This window comes from Thamnophis elegans, chromosome 14 (genome assembly GCF_009769535.1).
Source record: "Thamnophis elegans isolate rThaEle1 chromosome 14, rThaEle1.pri, whole genome shotgun sequence".
Taxonomy (NCBI): Eukaryota; Metazoa; Chordata; class Lepidosauria; order Squamata; family Colubridae; genus Thamnophis; species Thamnophis elegans.
Window position 1 is genome coordinate 18,872,754 of NC_045554.1, and position 13,475 is coordinate 18,886,228.

General features: G+C 49.3%; 1 protein-coding gene across 6 annotated transcripts in view; it reads left to right on the forward strand.

The window, feature by feature from the left end:
* LOC116518031 (hexosaminidase D-like) overlaps positions 1-13,475 on the forward strand; it is a 47,274-nt gene that overhangs the window by 24,652 nt on the left and 9,147 nt on the right. For 5 of the 6 annotated variants that reach the window (XM_032231253.1, XM_032231252.1, XM_032231254.1 and 2 more), the window contains exons 4-10: positions 2,713-2,822; positions 4,504-4,591; positions 7,255-7,419; positions 10,180-10,363; positions 10,808-10,879; positions 11,899-12,103; positions 13,377-13,459. In XM_032231253.1, the coding sequence (XP_032087144.1) occupies positions 2,713-2,822; positions 4,504-4,591; positions 7,255-7,419; positions 10,180-10,363; positions 10,808-10,879; positions 11,899-12,103; positions 13,377-13,459 (907 nt within the window). The remainder of the gene's footprint in view (positions 1-2,712; positions 2,823-4,503; positions 4,592-7,254; positions 7,420-10,179; positions 10,364-10,807; positions 10,880-11,898; positions 12,104-13,376; positions 13,460-13,475) is intronic. The other variant, XM_032231257.1, reaches the window with a different exon arrangement.

A 13,475-nucleotide genomic window follows, 5' to 3' on the forward strand; every position in this document is an offset into this window, starting at 1 on the left:
AGCTTTACCTCTTTCCAGAGCACGATACCATCGTCTTTGGAGACTGAAGGATGCCATTGCGAAATGCAATGCAATGCTGTGTCCAGTTTGGACCACCAGAGTAAGGACAGGAACCAGTTGCATTCCCTAGGCGGACTTGGAAGAATGTCATATTGTTGGACCTGTTTAGCTCTAGTGCAGGGGTCAGCAACCTGTGGCTCTGGAGCCGCATGTGGCTCTTTCATCCCTTTGCTGTGGCTCCCTGTCGCCGGTTGGTGCCACAATTTTGAGAAAAGTTTCTGGTTGGAAGCGGGGGGGGGGGGAAGCTCAGCTCGTCAGGAGGAGACTCTATGGCAAGGGGCAGGTTTTCCGGTCAGCTCCAAAATTGGTAGGGCTTTTGGTTAGGGAACGTAGAGGAAAAAGGGCGCCGTGCTAGGAGGAGACACTATGGTGGGGGAACCGGAATTGAATAGGGGGCTTCCAGTTAGGACTTTTGTGGCTCTTTGAGTATTTAAGGTTGCCGACCCCTGGACTAGTGAAAGGGGACTGAAGGAGCTCTGATAGGACATCTATTGAACTAGTACCAAGTCAGATTTCCTATCTTTCTTCTCCAAATGTGTAGGGATGACCACCTTCGATCAAAAGGCCACGATAGAAATAACTGTTTGCAAGAATGTCACCCATATTGCAGGGGTGAAATCCACCAGGTTTTGACAGGTTCTGGAGAACCGGTAGTGGAAATTTTCAGTAATTCAGGGAACCGGCAAATGCCACCTCTGGCTGGCCCCAAAGTGGGGAGCGAATGGAGATTTTGCAGTATCCTTCCCAGTGGTGGGATTCAAATAATTTAACAACCGCTTCTTTGCCCTAATGACCAGCTGGGTAGGTGGGCTTGGTGGTCATGTGACTGGGTGGGCGTGGCCAACTCAATATCAGTCATATCGATAGGCACTTCGCCTTAGCTGTTACAATGTCATAAGGGTTAACGGGAGAGGCAGTTTCTGTACGCAGGGCAACAAAGATCAGGCTAGAAACAACACCGGAATGTTTCCTTCCTGCCTTCCTTACAAGATTAGCCCTGGAAAGTGGGGGGAAATAAATTGAGATTTCTTCCAACAACCGGTTCTCTGAACTGCTTAGAAAGTTAACAACCGGTTCTTCCGGATAGGTGCGGACTGGGTGAATCCCACCATTGATCCTTCCCCTGGAGTGGGGAGGGAATGGAGATTTTGCAGTATCCTTCTCCTGCCATGCCCACCAAGCCACGCCCACAGAACTGGTAGTAAAAAAAATGAATTTTACCACTGCTTTCAACCCAGCTAACCCTAACCCTAACCTCAGAGGTCATCTAGTCCGACTCCCTGCTCCAGCAGGATATTGTTAAAGTGAGTTTCTGTCTTTTGAAACCCCCTGTCACATGACTACATAGCCATGCCCACCCAGTCACATGACCCCCTCCCCCACCAGGTCACGCCCACAGAACTGGTAGGAAAAAATTCTAGATTTCACAACTGATGCAGACCGAGACTCCTGGCCATCCCCCACTGCGATGTCTTGACCAACTTCCTATGGGATTGCAAAACTTCTCAAGATGCTCTGTGCAAGAACTAGAAACATCGTTACATAAAGTTTCAGTAGACATTTGTTAGCTATCTAAGTAGATTTTGCAGCCAGGAATAAATTCTGCTTGGTGTGTGGAATGAAAGTGTCCAGCCACAGAGGCTGTGCCTGTTCAACGGCCTGAAAACAGCTTCTGGGATCCCTTGAGGGCGAAGTGGTTGCAAGAGGGGAAGCTGGGAAGTTGCCAAGTGGGGCCAAAGGTCTCCTGCAAGTGGCCGGGACTCCTCAGGGGTTGGTACCAATTCGCTGCACGCACACTTTGCACGCACACAGAAGAGACTGAGGAACCAGTTTGGGGGCGTGGCCAGCCTGGGTCGCTGCCGGTTCTGCGACCCAGGCCAAATCACCACTCCCGGTTCTGCCTAACCGGGAGCAACCCACCTCTGCTCCATTTGGATGGTGCCAGTGGTGAAATTCAATTTTTTTCACTCTGGTTCTGAGGGAATGACTTGGTGTGGTAGGCGTGGCTTTGTGGACGTGGCAGGGGAAGGATGCTGCAAAATCTCCATTCCCACCAGGGGTGGGTTCTGGATCCCGTTGCAACAGGTACGGTTGCAATGGGGCCCTGCATCCTCCACATGAATGTGTGCAGTGTGCGCACGCGCACATGTGGCACGCACATCATACTTTCCAGCGATGCCTCCGCAAGCCTCTGTGATGCTCCAGCTGATCAGCGGAGCATCGTGCAGGCACTGTACGTGCCATGCAAGTGCTCAGAAGCACCGAAGGCTTCAAAGGACAGGTAAGGAGCTTGGGCGGGCGGGTGGGCCCTCCGGAGCTCTGTACCAGAATGGTACATGGTGCTCCGGGCAGGCTCCGGTATGCCCGTACTGGGGCGTACCGCCTGCAACTCACCACTGATTCCTACCCTACTCTAGGACCAGCCATTGGTGGCATTTGCCGGTTCTCCAAACTACTCAAAATTTTCCCTACCGGTTCTCCAGAACCTGTCAAAACCTGCTGGATTTCACGCCTGGATGATGCCCTGGGATGCTAGTTGTAGGTGTAAGGAGACGGCCTCCCTTCTTCCCTTCCTGCTGGATTCTGCTTCCCCCCACCCCTACCCAGTGCGGAGCTGCTCTCACAACCCTTGTGTCTCTGTCTTGTGCACAGATCTTCCCGCTCTTCTCCAAGATGGGGGCCAATGGGGTCCTGGTCGAGTACGAAGACATGTTTCCCTTCCAGGGAGAACTGGAGATACTCAGGTCCCCCTATGCTTACAGGTAAGGCAGAGTGGGGGGCTTTGGCAAGGGCTAGTGGTGGTGGTGGGAGATGGAGGAGCTAGGTCAGGCTTGAATCTGGCCTTCCTCCGGGTAATTGAAGATCCTCAAGCTCAGAAATAGTTCATGCACTGTGTCTAGAGTCGCCGAAATGGGAGGGGGGAGGAGAAGGGGAACCCAGAGCTCATCTGCCATGTTCTCAGTGGTGCATGGGCATCGGTGTTTCACAATGGGCCGTGCAATCGCCCGAGTTGGGTTAATAAGTAGCCGGAAAGCCAACAGTCCATTCCTTTGGTTGATTCAAGGGGTGGGAGAGGTTTGGTTGGGGGAATCTATTTGTTTCTTTTCTGCAAGGTGGGAGGCATGTCACACGCATCCAGCTAGTACCCTTTCAGAGCTGCCTGCATTTCGAGGCATGCTGTTCATGTGTGGATTTGAGAAGAATTTTAAAGAGAAAAATGGGTGGAAATTGTGCAGGTGGGGGGGGGTCAGGTCTCCCCTCCCCTCTCTTTAAAAAAAACTGACTCACCTCTGAAGGACCCTTTGCAACCTGGCCTGCCCAGGGTTAGCAAGTGGCTCTCTTTTTTTTCATGTTTTATTTGTTTTACTTATATTATTTTCCATTTCCACTGAACAGTGTGGTATCAGAGTTTTAAACAATCAAAATTCACATGCTTGTTATAATATTCATCACAATACTATTAATAATATAACTATATATCCATACAGTTACATTAATACATAATATCTTTGTCATCAAATTCCCTCCACATTATCATTCCCTCTTTTTCATATCTCTTCCTTTCTATTTCTATTATCTAACCATTCGTAAAATACATCCCACATAGAGAAATACTAGAGAATTATCTTTAATAATAAGCGTTACTCTATCCAGGTCTGCACGGTCTAATATTTTCTTAATGACACTTTCATCTGACGCTATTTCAACGTTTTTCCATTGTTGAGCAAATACAGTCCTATCTGCCGTTAATATATGTAATACCGGATACTAGTCTTTTTATCATATTTTTCTGGTAGAATGCCGAACAGAAATATTTCAGGTTTCAAAGCAATGTGCAGCTTTATCATTTTTTCCACCCAAGTATGTATTTTCATCCGAAATTTTTTAACTTTTGGGCATGTCCACCACATATGGTAAAATCAACCTATGAGATTGATTACATTTCCAACATTTAGCAGATCTATTTTTATACATCTTAGCCAATCTTGCTGATGCAAAATGCCATGAATAAAATATTTTATACAAGTTTTCTTTCTATGCAGTTGACATAGTCAGTTTAACATTTCTACCCCATAGTTTCTGCCACTTATCTACCGATAGCTCTATTGCATATCCAAAGCAAGTGGCTATACCTTTTGCAAATGGAAGTGGTGCCCCCCACCCACCCCACAGTCCTCTCTTCACCCCATTTCTTTCCTGGGTTCATGGCCCCGTTTGAATACCCTGAGCTGTCATGGATTTGTGCTGGAACAGGAGGTTGGGTCTCTGACGTGCCCCCCTCCCTCCATCAAGATGTGCTACCAGAGGCCAGAGCATCTCATTGAGGTGGGCCAAGCAGTCCCTTTGGGTGGTCTTAGCCGGCCCCCTCCCTCCCCCTCTCGTCCCTGCTGGGATCCGGGCAGGGCTGGCTCAGTGCTGACGGCTGTTTTTCTCTCTTGACAGCGAAGAAGACATCACGAAGATCCAGGAGCTGGCAGACCTCAATAAACTGGAAATAATCCCCTTAGTGCAGACTTTCGGGCACGTGGAGGTAGGAGTGGCCGGCTGTCCTTAATTTGTCCCCTTTTAATAAAATTTACTAGTTGGAAAAGGTGCTAGAAGACTCCTGAATTCTGCCCAATAGAGTCATAAACCAAAGAGGGGGCCTACTCCCAGTGGACTTTTGAGGAATGTGCAAGGCCTGGCCTCTGTGGTTTTGAGGAATGTGCAAGGCCTGGCCTCTGTGGTTTTGCACACACACCAAAGTCCCTCTCTTTGATGTTTGCACATGAGGCTTGTGTTGAATGGGCTCCAGTGGAGACAAGGAGGACACGTGGTTGCGGCTCAGCCGTGGCCAACAAATTGTTCTGGCATTTCCACAGCACACTGAAGTTGCCTAGAGAATTAACCCTTCTTTCTGGTTTTATGCAATCCATCCAACCAACAACTCAGCCGAATGGGCTGGACTTGCATAATATGTCCAGCCGCAAAATCGAAACCAGGCATTACTTGAACTCAGTTGGCGGATTCTTTTATTAAATTGCCTTGATTCCACAACGGTAGGTTTTATAGGTCACATTCTCTGATTTCACTTGTTGATTTTCACTTGGTAGTTTTTTCCCTCTGTCTCAGTTTCTCAGAATTAGTTGTGGGCCATTCAGGGCCGCAGTGAAAATCACACTGTACAAAGTCTACCTTATGAGATACTCTGGCTGCGAGGCAGGTAAAAATAGGCCCACCAAAAAGCATATGTGCCATTTAATAAAATTTGCTAGTTGGAAAAGGTGCTAGAAGACTCCTGAATTCTGCCCAATAGAGTCATAAACCAAAGAGGGGGCCTACTCCCAGTGGTGGGATTCAGCTGGTTGGGGCGAACTGGTTGTTAAATTGCTGGCTGCCCCTTCCAGGAGTCCCCTCACGCTCCCAGGTAAGTGCAGAGAGGCCGCCTATGCCTAAAACGGCTTGAGTGTAGTTGCCCCCTGAGCCTGTTTTTGTTCCCACGGGGGTGCAGGAGGCTGAGTGCTGCCTATCACACCCCTGGCCATGCCCACCCAGACGGTCATTAAGGCAGAGAACCGGTTGTTAAATTATTTGAATCCCACCACCGCCTACCCCATTTTGCTCTGGCCAGTGAATAAGACTGGTGGTTCCCTGACTGAAGAAAGTGAGTTGGGGGAGATACAACCAGCTACTTTTCAGGCCTGGTTTGGCCAGTCCCTGCTGGAGGTGGGCTGCGCACCTTAGCAAACAACCAAAGTTGGCTTTCTAAGCAGAGGGACAACACCCGATTCCCCAATCTGAGGGGATAAATGCAAGAGCAGCACCTCCAAACCCAGGGAAGGTTTTTATTTTTGAATTTAACTTCAGTGGTTTCTTTCCTGATTACTAAATGAAGTCAATGCTGACAGAGGCCCTCATACGCAGGGAACCTGATTCCGCCTCTCTTTACAACCCCAGATGAAGTCCAGCAACATCTCCTGTGTAAAAGAGACCCAGGTGAGGAAGATCGTGTGTGGGAGAAGATTTTCTCTCAGGCCACCTGTCCAAGGTGGTGCCTAAAATGTCACTTCCCCATACCTGTGGGTACAGAAATAAGAGAAGAAAGGCAACCATAACTTTAACACGTCTCTTTCTGGAAACTGTCAGTGGGTGGGACCCAGGGTGTCTCTGAGCAATTTCATTTCAGCACTTCCTCCTGGGAACGTCTCTAAGCCACCTTAGGTAACCCAGGACTTTCAATAGGCAGATTGGCCTGCCGTAACGCAATAGGCTCTGCAATTATTGTCTGTGCAGGGACAAAGCCTCCTCTTACAGTAGACTTTTTGTGCTCAACAGAAATGTAATGTATCTGCTCTAGATCAGGGGTTTCTAAACTTGGCTGGCTGGCTGGCTAAGGAATTCTGGGAATTGAAGTCCACATGTTTTAAAAGGGGCCAAGGTTGGAGAGACACCCCCCCCTTGCTCTGGATCAATGTGGCTGGGGAATTCTGGGAGTTGAACTCCACCCATCTTAAGAGTTGCCAAGATTGAGAAACTCTGCTGTAGATATTCTGGAGTATTTAGGTTCTCGTTCAATGTCAATATTGCTCAATCTTCTAATCATGATGCCTGCTCCTTTTAATGAGCAAAAGAAGTTTTGTTTTGGCTTATTTATTTATTTATTTATTTATTTATTTATTTATTTATTTATTTATTTAACTTCATTTCATCAAGCATGAATTAGATAACAAATATAAGTATAAACATGATTATGAATACATGAAATGAATAAGAATGCAAGGGAATATTAGGACAGGGACAGTAGGCATGCTGGTGGGCTTATGCATGCCCCCTAAAGACCTCTTAGGAATGGGGTGAGGTCGACAGTAGACAGTCTAAGGTTAAAGTTTTGGGGATTTGGGGAAGAAACCACAGAGTCAGGTGGAGCATTTCCTTTCTAGGCTTTTGTTGTTCCAGTGATCGGTCCATGAGTAACAATCTTCTGGTGGGCTGGTATCTTTTCTAGCCTTGAATGCAAGCCTTGTCTCCTGTGAGTGCCACATTGGCCTCATCCCCAGGTCCTTTCCTCCAAAACATGGCTAACAGCTCTTTCTTTCTTTCTTTCTTTCTTTCTTTCTTTCTTTCTTTCTTTCTTTCTTTCTTTCTTTCTCTCTCTCTCTCTCTCTCTCCCTCTCTCCCTCTCTCTCTCTCTCTCTCTTTCTTTCTTTCTTGCAGTTCATCTTGAAGCATGAGAAGTACCGGCATTTGCGTGAGGTAGAACGTTTCCCCAACAGCTTCAACCCCCACCTGCCAGAGACCCTGGCTCTCCTGAAGGCCCTACTCACCCAGGTCCTCAGCAGGCACCCCCACTCCAGTTGGGTACACATCGGGGCCGATGAGGTACATAGAGGGAGAGAATCTGCTGCATGGCTGGGAATCCCCCTCCCTTGGGACACTGCATTTGTCTAGAAACAATTTGGCAGAGGGAGGAATTCACCCCTCGTTGGTTGCTAAAAGAATGGCCCTGCAAGCATGAAAGTTTGATCTTATATTAGTTGGTGCAATTTTCAGCCGATGTCCCAAACCCAACCTTGTTCCCTATGTTAACCTCATGCCTCAAGGTCATGTTGCCAACATTTGATGGACAAAAGAGCCATTTTCTGTGGCGGGTTTAAGCTAGGTCCAGAAAATATCTGTGGGACTCAATATATCTATTTTACTTTGATTCCCCCCCTCCCCCCAATAGCCTCAGATTCTTCATGCCAACCTGACTGGGGCCACAGTTGTGCATTGGAACCTCAAAGAGGCAGTTGTGGGATTGAAAGTTTTTAGCAACTGGTTCTCTGTTGCTGGGTGGGCATGGCCATGGTGGGCATGGCCCACTCGGCCTCCTGCACCACAGCGGGGGAGGGGGTGTTCGCCCTCCCCAGGCTCTGGAGGCGTTCCTGAAGCCTCTGGGAGGGCAAAAGCTGCCTCCCCCGGGCTCCAGAGGCTCTCCGGAGGCCAGAAACATGCCCGTTTCTGCACTTCTGGAACTTCCAGGAGGCCTGTTTATCACTCTCCCGGGGCCTCCTCTTGCACCCTGCACTTACCTGGCGTCCAAAATGGCTTCATGGAGACTCCTGCTTTCTCCCACTTGAAAGCAGCTAAACATTTTGGGGCAGCAAGACGTGTCCTTCTCTCTGTAATAACTTTGGGGAGATGGGACAGCCATGTGTCTGAAATGGCATAGGGTTTCTTGCCTGAGCATGAACTAGAAGACCTCAAGGTCCCTTCCAACTCTTCTGTTCGGCTCTGTTATTCCCAGATATTTTCCCAGTTCAGGATCCTTAGAAGGAACTCACTTCTTTCTCTCCCACTAAGTAACAGATTTTCTGCCTCTTCCTTTCAAGAGATGTTTTTCTCCAGCAGCCCTTTGGGGAATTTAGGCACATAGCAAAGCAGCACATAACATTTTCCACCGTTCTGTGTCACACACGGATGAGGTTTTGTTGGCATTCTGACAGATCTTCCCTTTGTGCACAACACAAATAGATAAAATCTGCTTTTGTCATTACAGAAGATCATTCAAAAACATACTCTGGGAGGTTATAATCAGATTTAACAGAGCCATAAAAAAGAAGAAACTCCATATTTCTAAGAAAGTTTCTTTTAAAAAGCTGATTCCTACATTTTTATTTTATTTTATTTCTGCAACTCTAGCAATTTCAAGAACATTTGGGAACCAAGCCATGCTTATTTATCATCCTGCTATTAGCATTAGCTGAGATCAGCTCTGTTAGAAAAGTGTTCAAGGTTACATGTTGACCTGTCTGTTACTAAAAGTAGCCTCTTCGATGTGTTAAAAACAACAGTTGGGCATATCTCTGCTTCTGAGTTTCCAAGTTAATCATTCCCCCAAGCATTGGCAGACATCCATTCAGTGACTTGTTTAATACTTCTGAGCAGGAAACTGAAGCAGGATGGGGCTTAATAGCCATGGGGTGGGGGGTGGGGGGAAGGGGGTGCCCCCAAGGAGAAGGTCCTGGGCTTGTAGACGACGGTATGGAACGAGAATACACTCTGCCTTTTGGTAGCCCAAGCTGGAGGAAGCCCTTAACAGAATAACACAGCTGGAAGGGACCCTTAGAGGTCTTCTAGTCCAACCCTCTTCTCAAGCAGGAGACTCTCAATAGCAATAGCAGTAGACTTATATACCGCTTCATAGGGCTTTCAGCCCTCTCTAAGCGGTTTACAGAGAGTCAGCATATTGCCCCCAACAATCCGGGTCCTCATTTTACCCACCTCGGAAGGATGGAAGGCTGAGTCAACCCTGAGCCGGTGAGATTTGAACCGCTGAACTGCTGATCTAGCAGTAGCCTGCAGTGCTGCATTTAACCACTGCGCCACCTCGGCTCTTGATATACCATTCCAGACAAGTAGCTGTCCAGTCTCCTCTTAAAAACCTCCAGTGATGGAGGGCTCCACAACTTCTGGAGGCAACTTCTGTTCGGTTCCACTGGTTAATTGTTCTCACTGCTAGGAAGTTTCTCCTTCTTTCTAGGTTGCTTCTCTTCTTTGATTTGGGAACTTCTGTCTGGAAGAGCTGTCGGGGTTCCAAGTAACAGACCCAACTCAAACAAAACTCTTGAGGCCTGAGTGTTCCTCAAAGAATAGATTAATTGGGCATGTCATATTGGCATCTCTGGCAAAATTCCAAAGCCCTGCGGTTTCCCCTACCCAAATTAAAAGTAAATGTTCTCCCCCCTTTACATGTCCATCCTATGGTCCCATCAGGTCACAGTCAAGAGTCAGTTAGTTCCAGTCCACGCCTTCCCAACGCCTGGTGAGAGTGTCCTTGGTTCCCATAAGAAAGAATTTTATTTTGGCTACACGTCCCCAGCTATCTCTACTCCCCGCTCTGCCCCTTCCCACAGCTCCAAGCAGTCCAGCTGTGGCAGCCCTGAAGATGCTCTCAAGATGGCTTCAAGGTTGATAACAGACCCATCTTTCTCAAGTGCAGGTGGAACTCTTCCACCTTTCAACCCACCTCAAAACGATGGTTTTTAGGATGGTTTCTTCAGCCACCATGAAAGGGCAAAGCCTGCTGGGGAAAAGATCCTTCTCCCCCTCTCCCCCTCCCCCACTCCGCACTGCTCAGGCCCCTCTTTGGCCTTGCAGGTCTTCCACTTGGGCGAAGGATTGGACTCCAAGAACTGGATGAGTCGCAACGGTGGCGATGCGGGGAAGATGTACCTGAACCACATCCGGGAGGTGGTGCAATTCATCGCCAGCCAGCCTTGGGGGCAGCAGGTGCTGCTCTGGGACGACATGCTGCGGAAGGTTGGCGTTGCAGCCATCCAAGGTCAGTGCCATTCCCTGGGACTTTCCTGGGCTGTTGCTGGCGTTAGCCTTGCCCGTCTCGCAGTGGTCTTCCTCGGGACTGTCCCTGCACACCTGGGCGGTGGGATGAGGTCTGTGGCCGTGATTTGCTGAGCTGCCTTTCTGTCACAGGGGGTGGCTCCGCAAGGAAAACATTGGGGGAGGCTGGGCGGAGCTGGTCATAGAGGAGAGCAGGAGAGACAGGCCATCACATGCGCGAAGCTGCTCAGTCATTCAAGAGAAGCAGGGAGGGGATGGGGTGGGCAGAGGAGAGACCCCGTGCCGAGAGAAGCTGCCAAGGGGAGTCGACCCCTTGGTGGGAAAATCACCCACCCGATCCTCGGCTGCAGGGCTTCTGTTCTTAGTTCAGGGTGATGGACTTGGAGAAGTCCCCTGTGCGACTTCATCCACAGACTGTGTCTTTCAGATTCCGGCATTGCCAAACACACGTCTCCCGTCCTGTGGTTTTACGCGCCAGACTTCGATACGCAGCAAATAGGTTGGCTTCCCATTTTTTCTTTTCTCGCCTTTCGTGTCTCTGCAGGGTGTGTAGGGAGGTTGAGCAGGTGAATGAAACAAGGCATTTTTGCTCCTGGAAAGGATCCCTTTGTGTCCCAGTTGGCACACAGGGAGGAGTCCCCTAATTTGAATCCCTCACAATCGCCTCCCTGTGAAATGTCTGAGAAAGGGAAGCCCTGGATGTCACTTCAAAAGTGAAAGTCCCTGAGGGCTCATGGGCACTTCTTCAGTTCTGAGCAGCCTGGAGCATGGATGACCCACTCTGCAGGGGTGGTGTCAGCCTCCATCTCGCATGCTTGCTATCGGCTGCCATAGTAATGGGGAGGGAGGGGCACATGACATTTGGGAGGGGAATCGTGCTGGTGGAAACATCTTAAAAGAGGGAGTTTTGTTCTCACCATCTTCTGCGCATGCTGAGGGCTTGGGTTTGGGTTTGGTCAAGGCCAACTGTCTCTGCATACCAGCAGAATGAGGCCACCTGAAGACGCACCCCACATGACACCCTTGGGGGTTGGAGAATGGACATTGGATTGGGATAAGTGGGGGGGGAGGGATATGTACAAATTTATATGTACACGTTCACACTTTTTTGCCTCAGATCTTGCTTCACTTTTGCTGTTTTCATTTCATATCCAGTAAAAGTACCTTTTCTCTAATTATTTGGAGTTGGGGGTTTTCTTTCTTGGGTGTTGAGCCAGGCAAGCCTGGCAGGTGGGTTGCTCCTGGCATTACTGCCAGTTCAGTGCACACGTGCGCTTTTGCACAAAAATAGGTCTGCGCAAGCGCAAAATGTTATAAAAGGGGAAAAAATAAATGTGTGCAATTACAACTGTTTTGCGCATGTGCAGAACTGAAAATCAAGATGGCCGTCCCATAGGAGAACAAGTTTGGGGGCGTGGCAGGCCTGGGTTGCTGCTGGTTCCAGCAACCCAGCCGCCAAACCGCTGAACCAGACCGAACTGGCAGGAACCCACCTCTGCCTCTCTGTCCTTACTCTAGGAAGGTACATTGAAAAATACGCCGAGTGCGGCTTCTCAACCATCTGGTTTGCCAGCGCCTTCAAAGGCACCACGGGCCCCGCCCAGGCCTGGACCCCCCTAAACACCCACCTGCAGAACCACCTGCGATGGTTGAAGGTCATCCAGTCCATGGAGAAGACGCCCTCCATCCGTTTCCAGGGCATCGTGCTCACCGGCTGGCAAAGGCAAGTGGAATGGGGGGTGAGGGGTGGTGGGGGAGATTCTACAGGAGGAAAATGGCCATTTGGCCTCCCAGGAATCCCAGCCCTCCATCTGCTTCCCCTGGAGGGGAAGCCTTCTTCTCCAACCCAGGCTGGCTTCAAGGCTCATCCCCAGGGGCAGCAGTGCCCTCTGCCAAAGCTTTAGACGAGGTGGATTCCCTTTCCGCTTCCCCAGCTTAAGCCTGGCAGAGGCAGAACTGGGAGCTCCCCCCACATCCTGGCTTAGCTCTCCAGGGAGGACTGGAGAGGGAGGGGCTCTGGATGCTGAGCTCAGGGACGCCTTATGCCACTGCCCTCCCCAGAGGAAATACCCAGGCTTATGTTGTGGCCCACCAGTGGAGCTGGCAGCAGAGTCGGACAGTGAGGAAGTTGGGGAGGAGCATGGGCCAGTTCTGGAGTCTGGGGAAGGCTCGGACGAGGGCAGAGAGGGAGCCAGGGCTATCTGGCAGTGATCAGCTGCCTTTGGAGCTCAACAGACGAACAGCTGGAGCCTGTTCCCAGTGTGCGCATGTGCAGAGCTGCCAGAAGAAAAGAACAACTCAGAAATCAGGGTCGGTTTGGGAGTGATTGGACCCTTCCATAGGAAATAAAAGAGGATCGAAAGGGGAGTGGGCTTTTGCAGGAAACAATTTATTCGTTCGATCATTAGATTCATTTCAGGAGTGGGCACAGAGTCTCTGGGATTCACAGACAGATCTTCACACTCCTTTTTTTTTCCTTTGCTTTTCTTTTTCTATTGTTATGTGATTACGTTGTCTATGTAACAAAAATAAAATTAAATTTAAAAAAAAGGAGTGTGAAGATCTGTCTGTGAATCCCAGAGACTCTGTGCCCAGACTTTCCTTGCACAGCACCTCATTTGGACAATATTTACATAGCAGCTTTCCAAGCTAGATAAGGTCATAAATATTCCTTTGAAAGACTCTTTGCCAGGCTTTTGCTGAAGGTGAAGGAGAGGAATTTACATTCGTTTAATAAAAGGAGTTTTTTCAAGCCTGGACTCTGCCTCCTGCTTTCTGGGGAAGCTGAGGTCACAGCAACTTAGCATCCCCTCTTGCCTTTCAGATTCCCCACCCAAAAGAGAAAGGAGGCCTTCTGCAGCCTTCCTCTCTTCCCCTTCCTCCCTATTCTTGCTTTTTGCAGTGCCAGCAAGGAGGAGGAGATCCACTGCCCAGATAGGCAAAAAGGGGGATCCAATGGGTCATAAAGGAGCAACCTCCTCCTATTCTCTGTGCAGGTATGACCACTACTCTGCCTTGTGTGAGCTGCTGCCTGTCGGGATTCCCTCACTGGCCGTGTGTTTGCAGACCCTGGTGAACGGTGAGAGGGGAGCCTG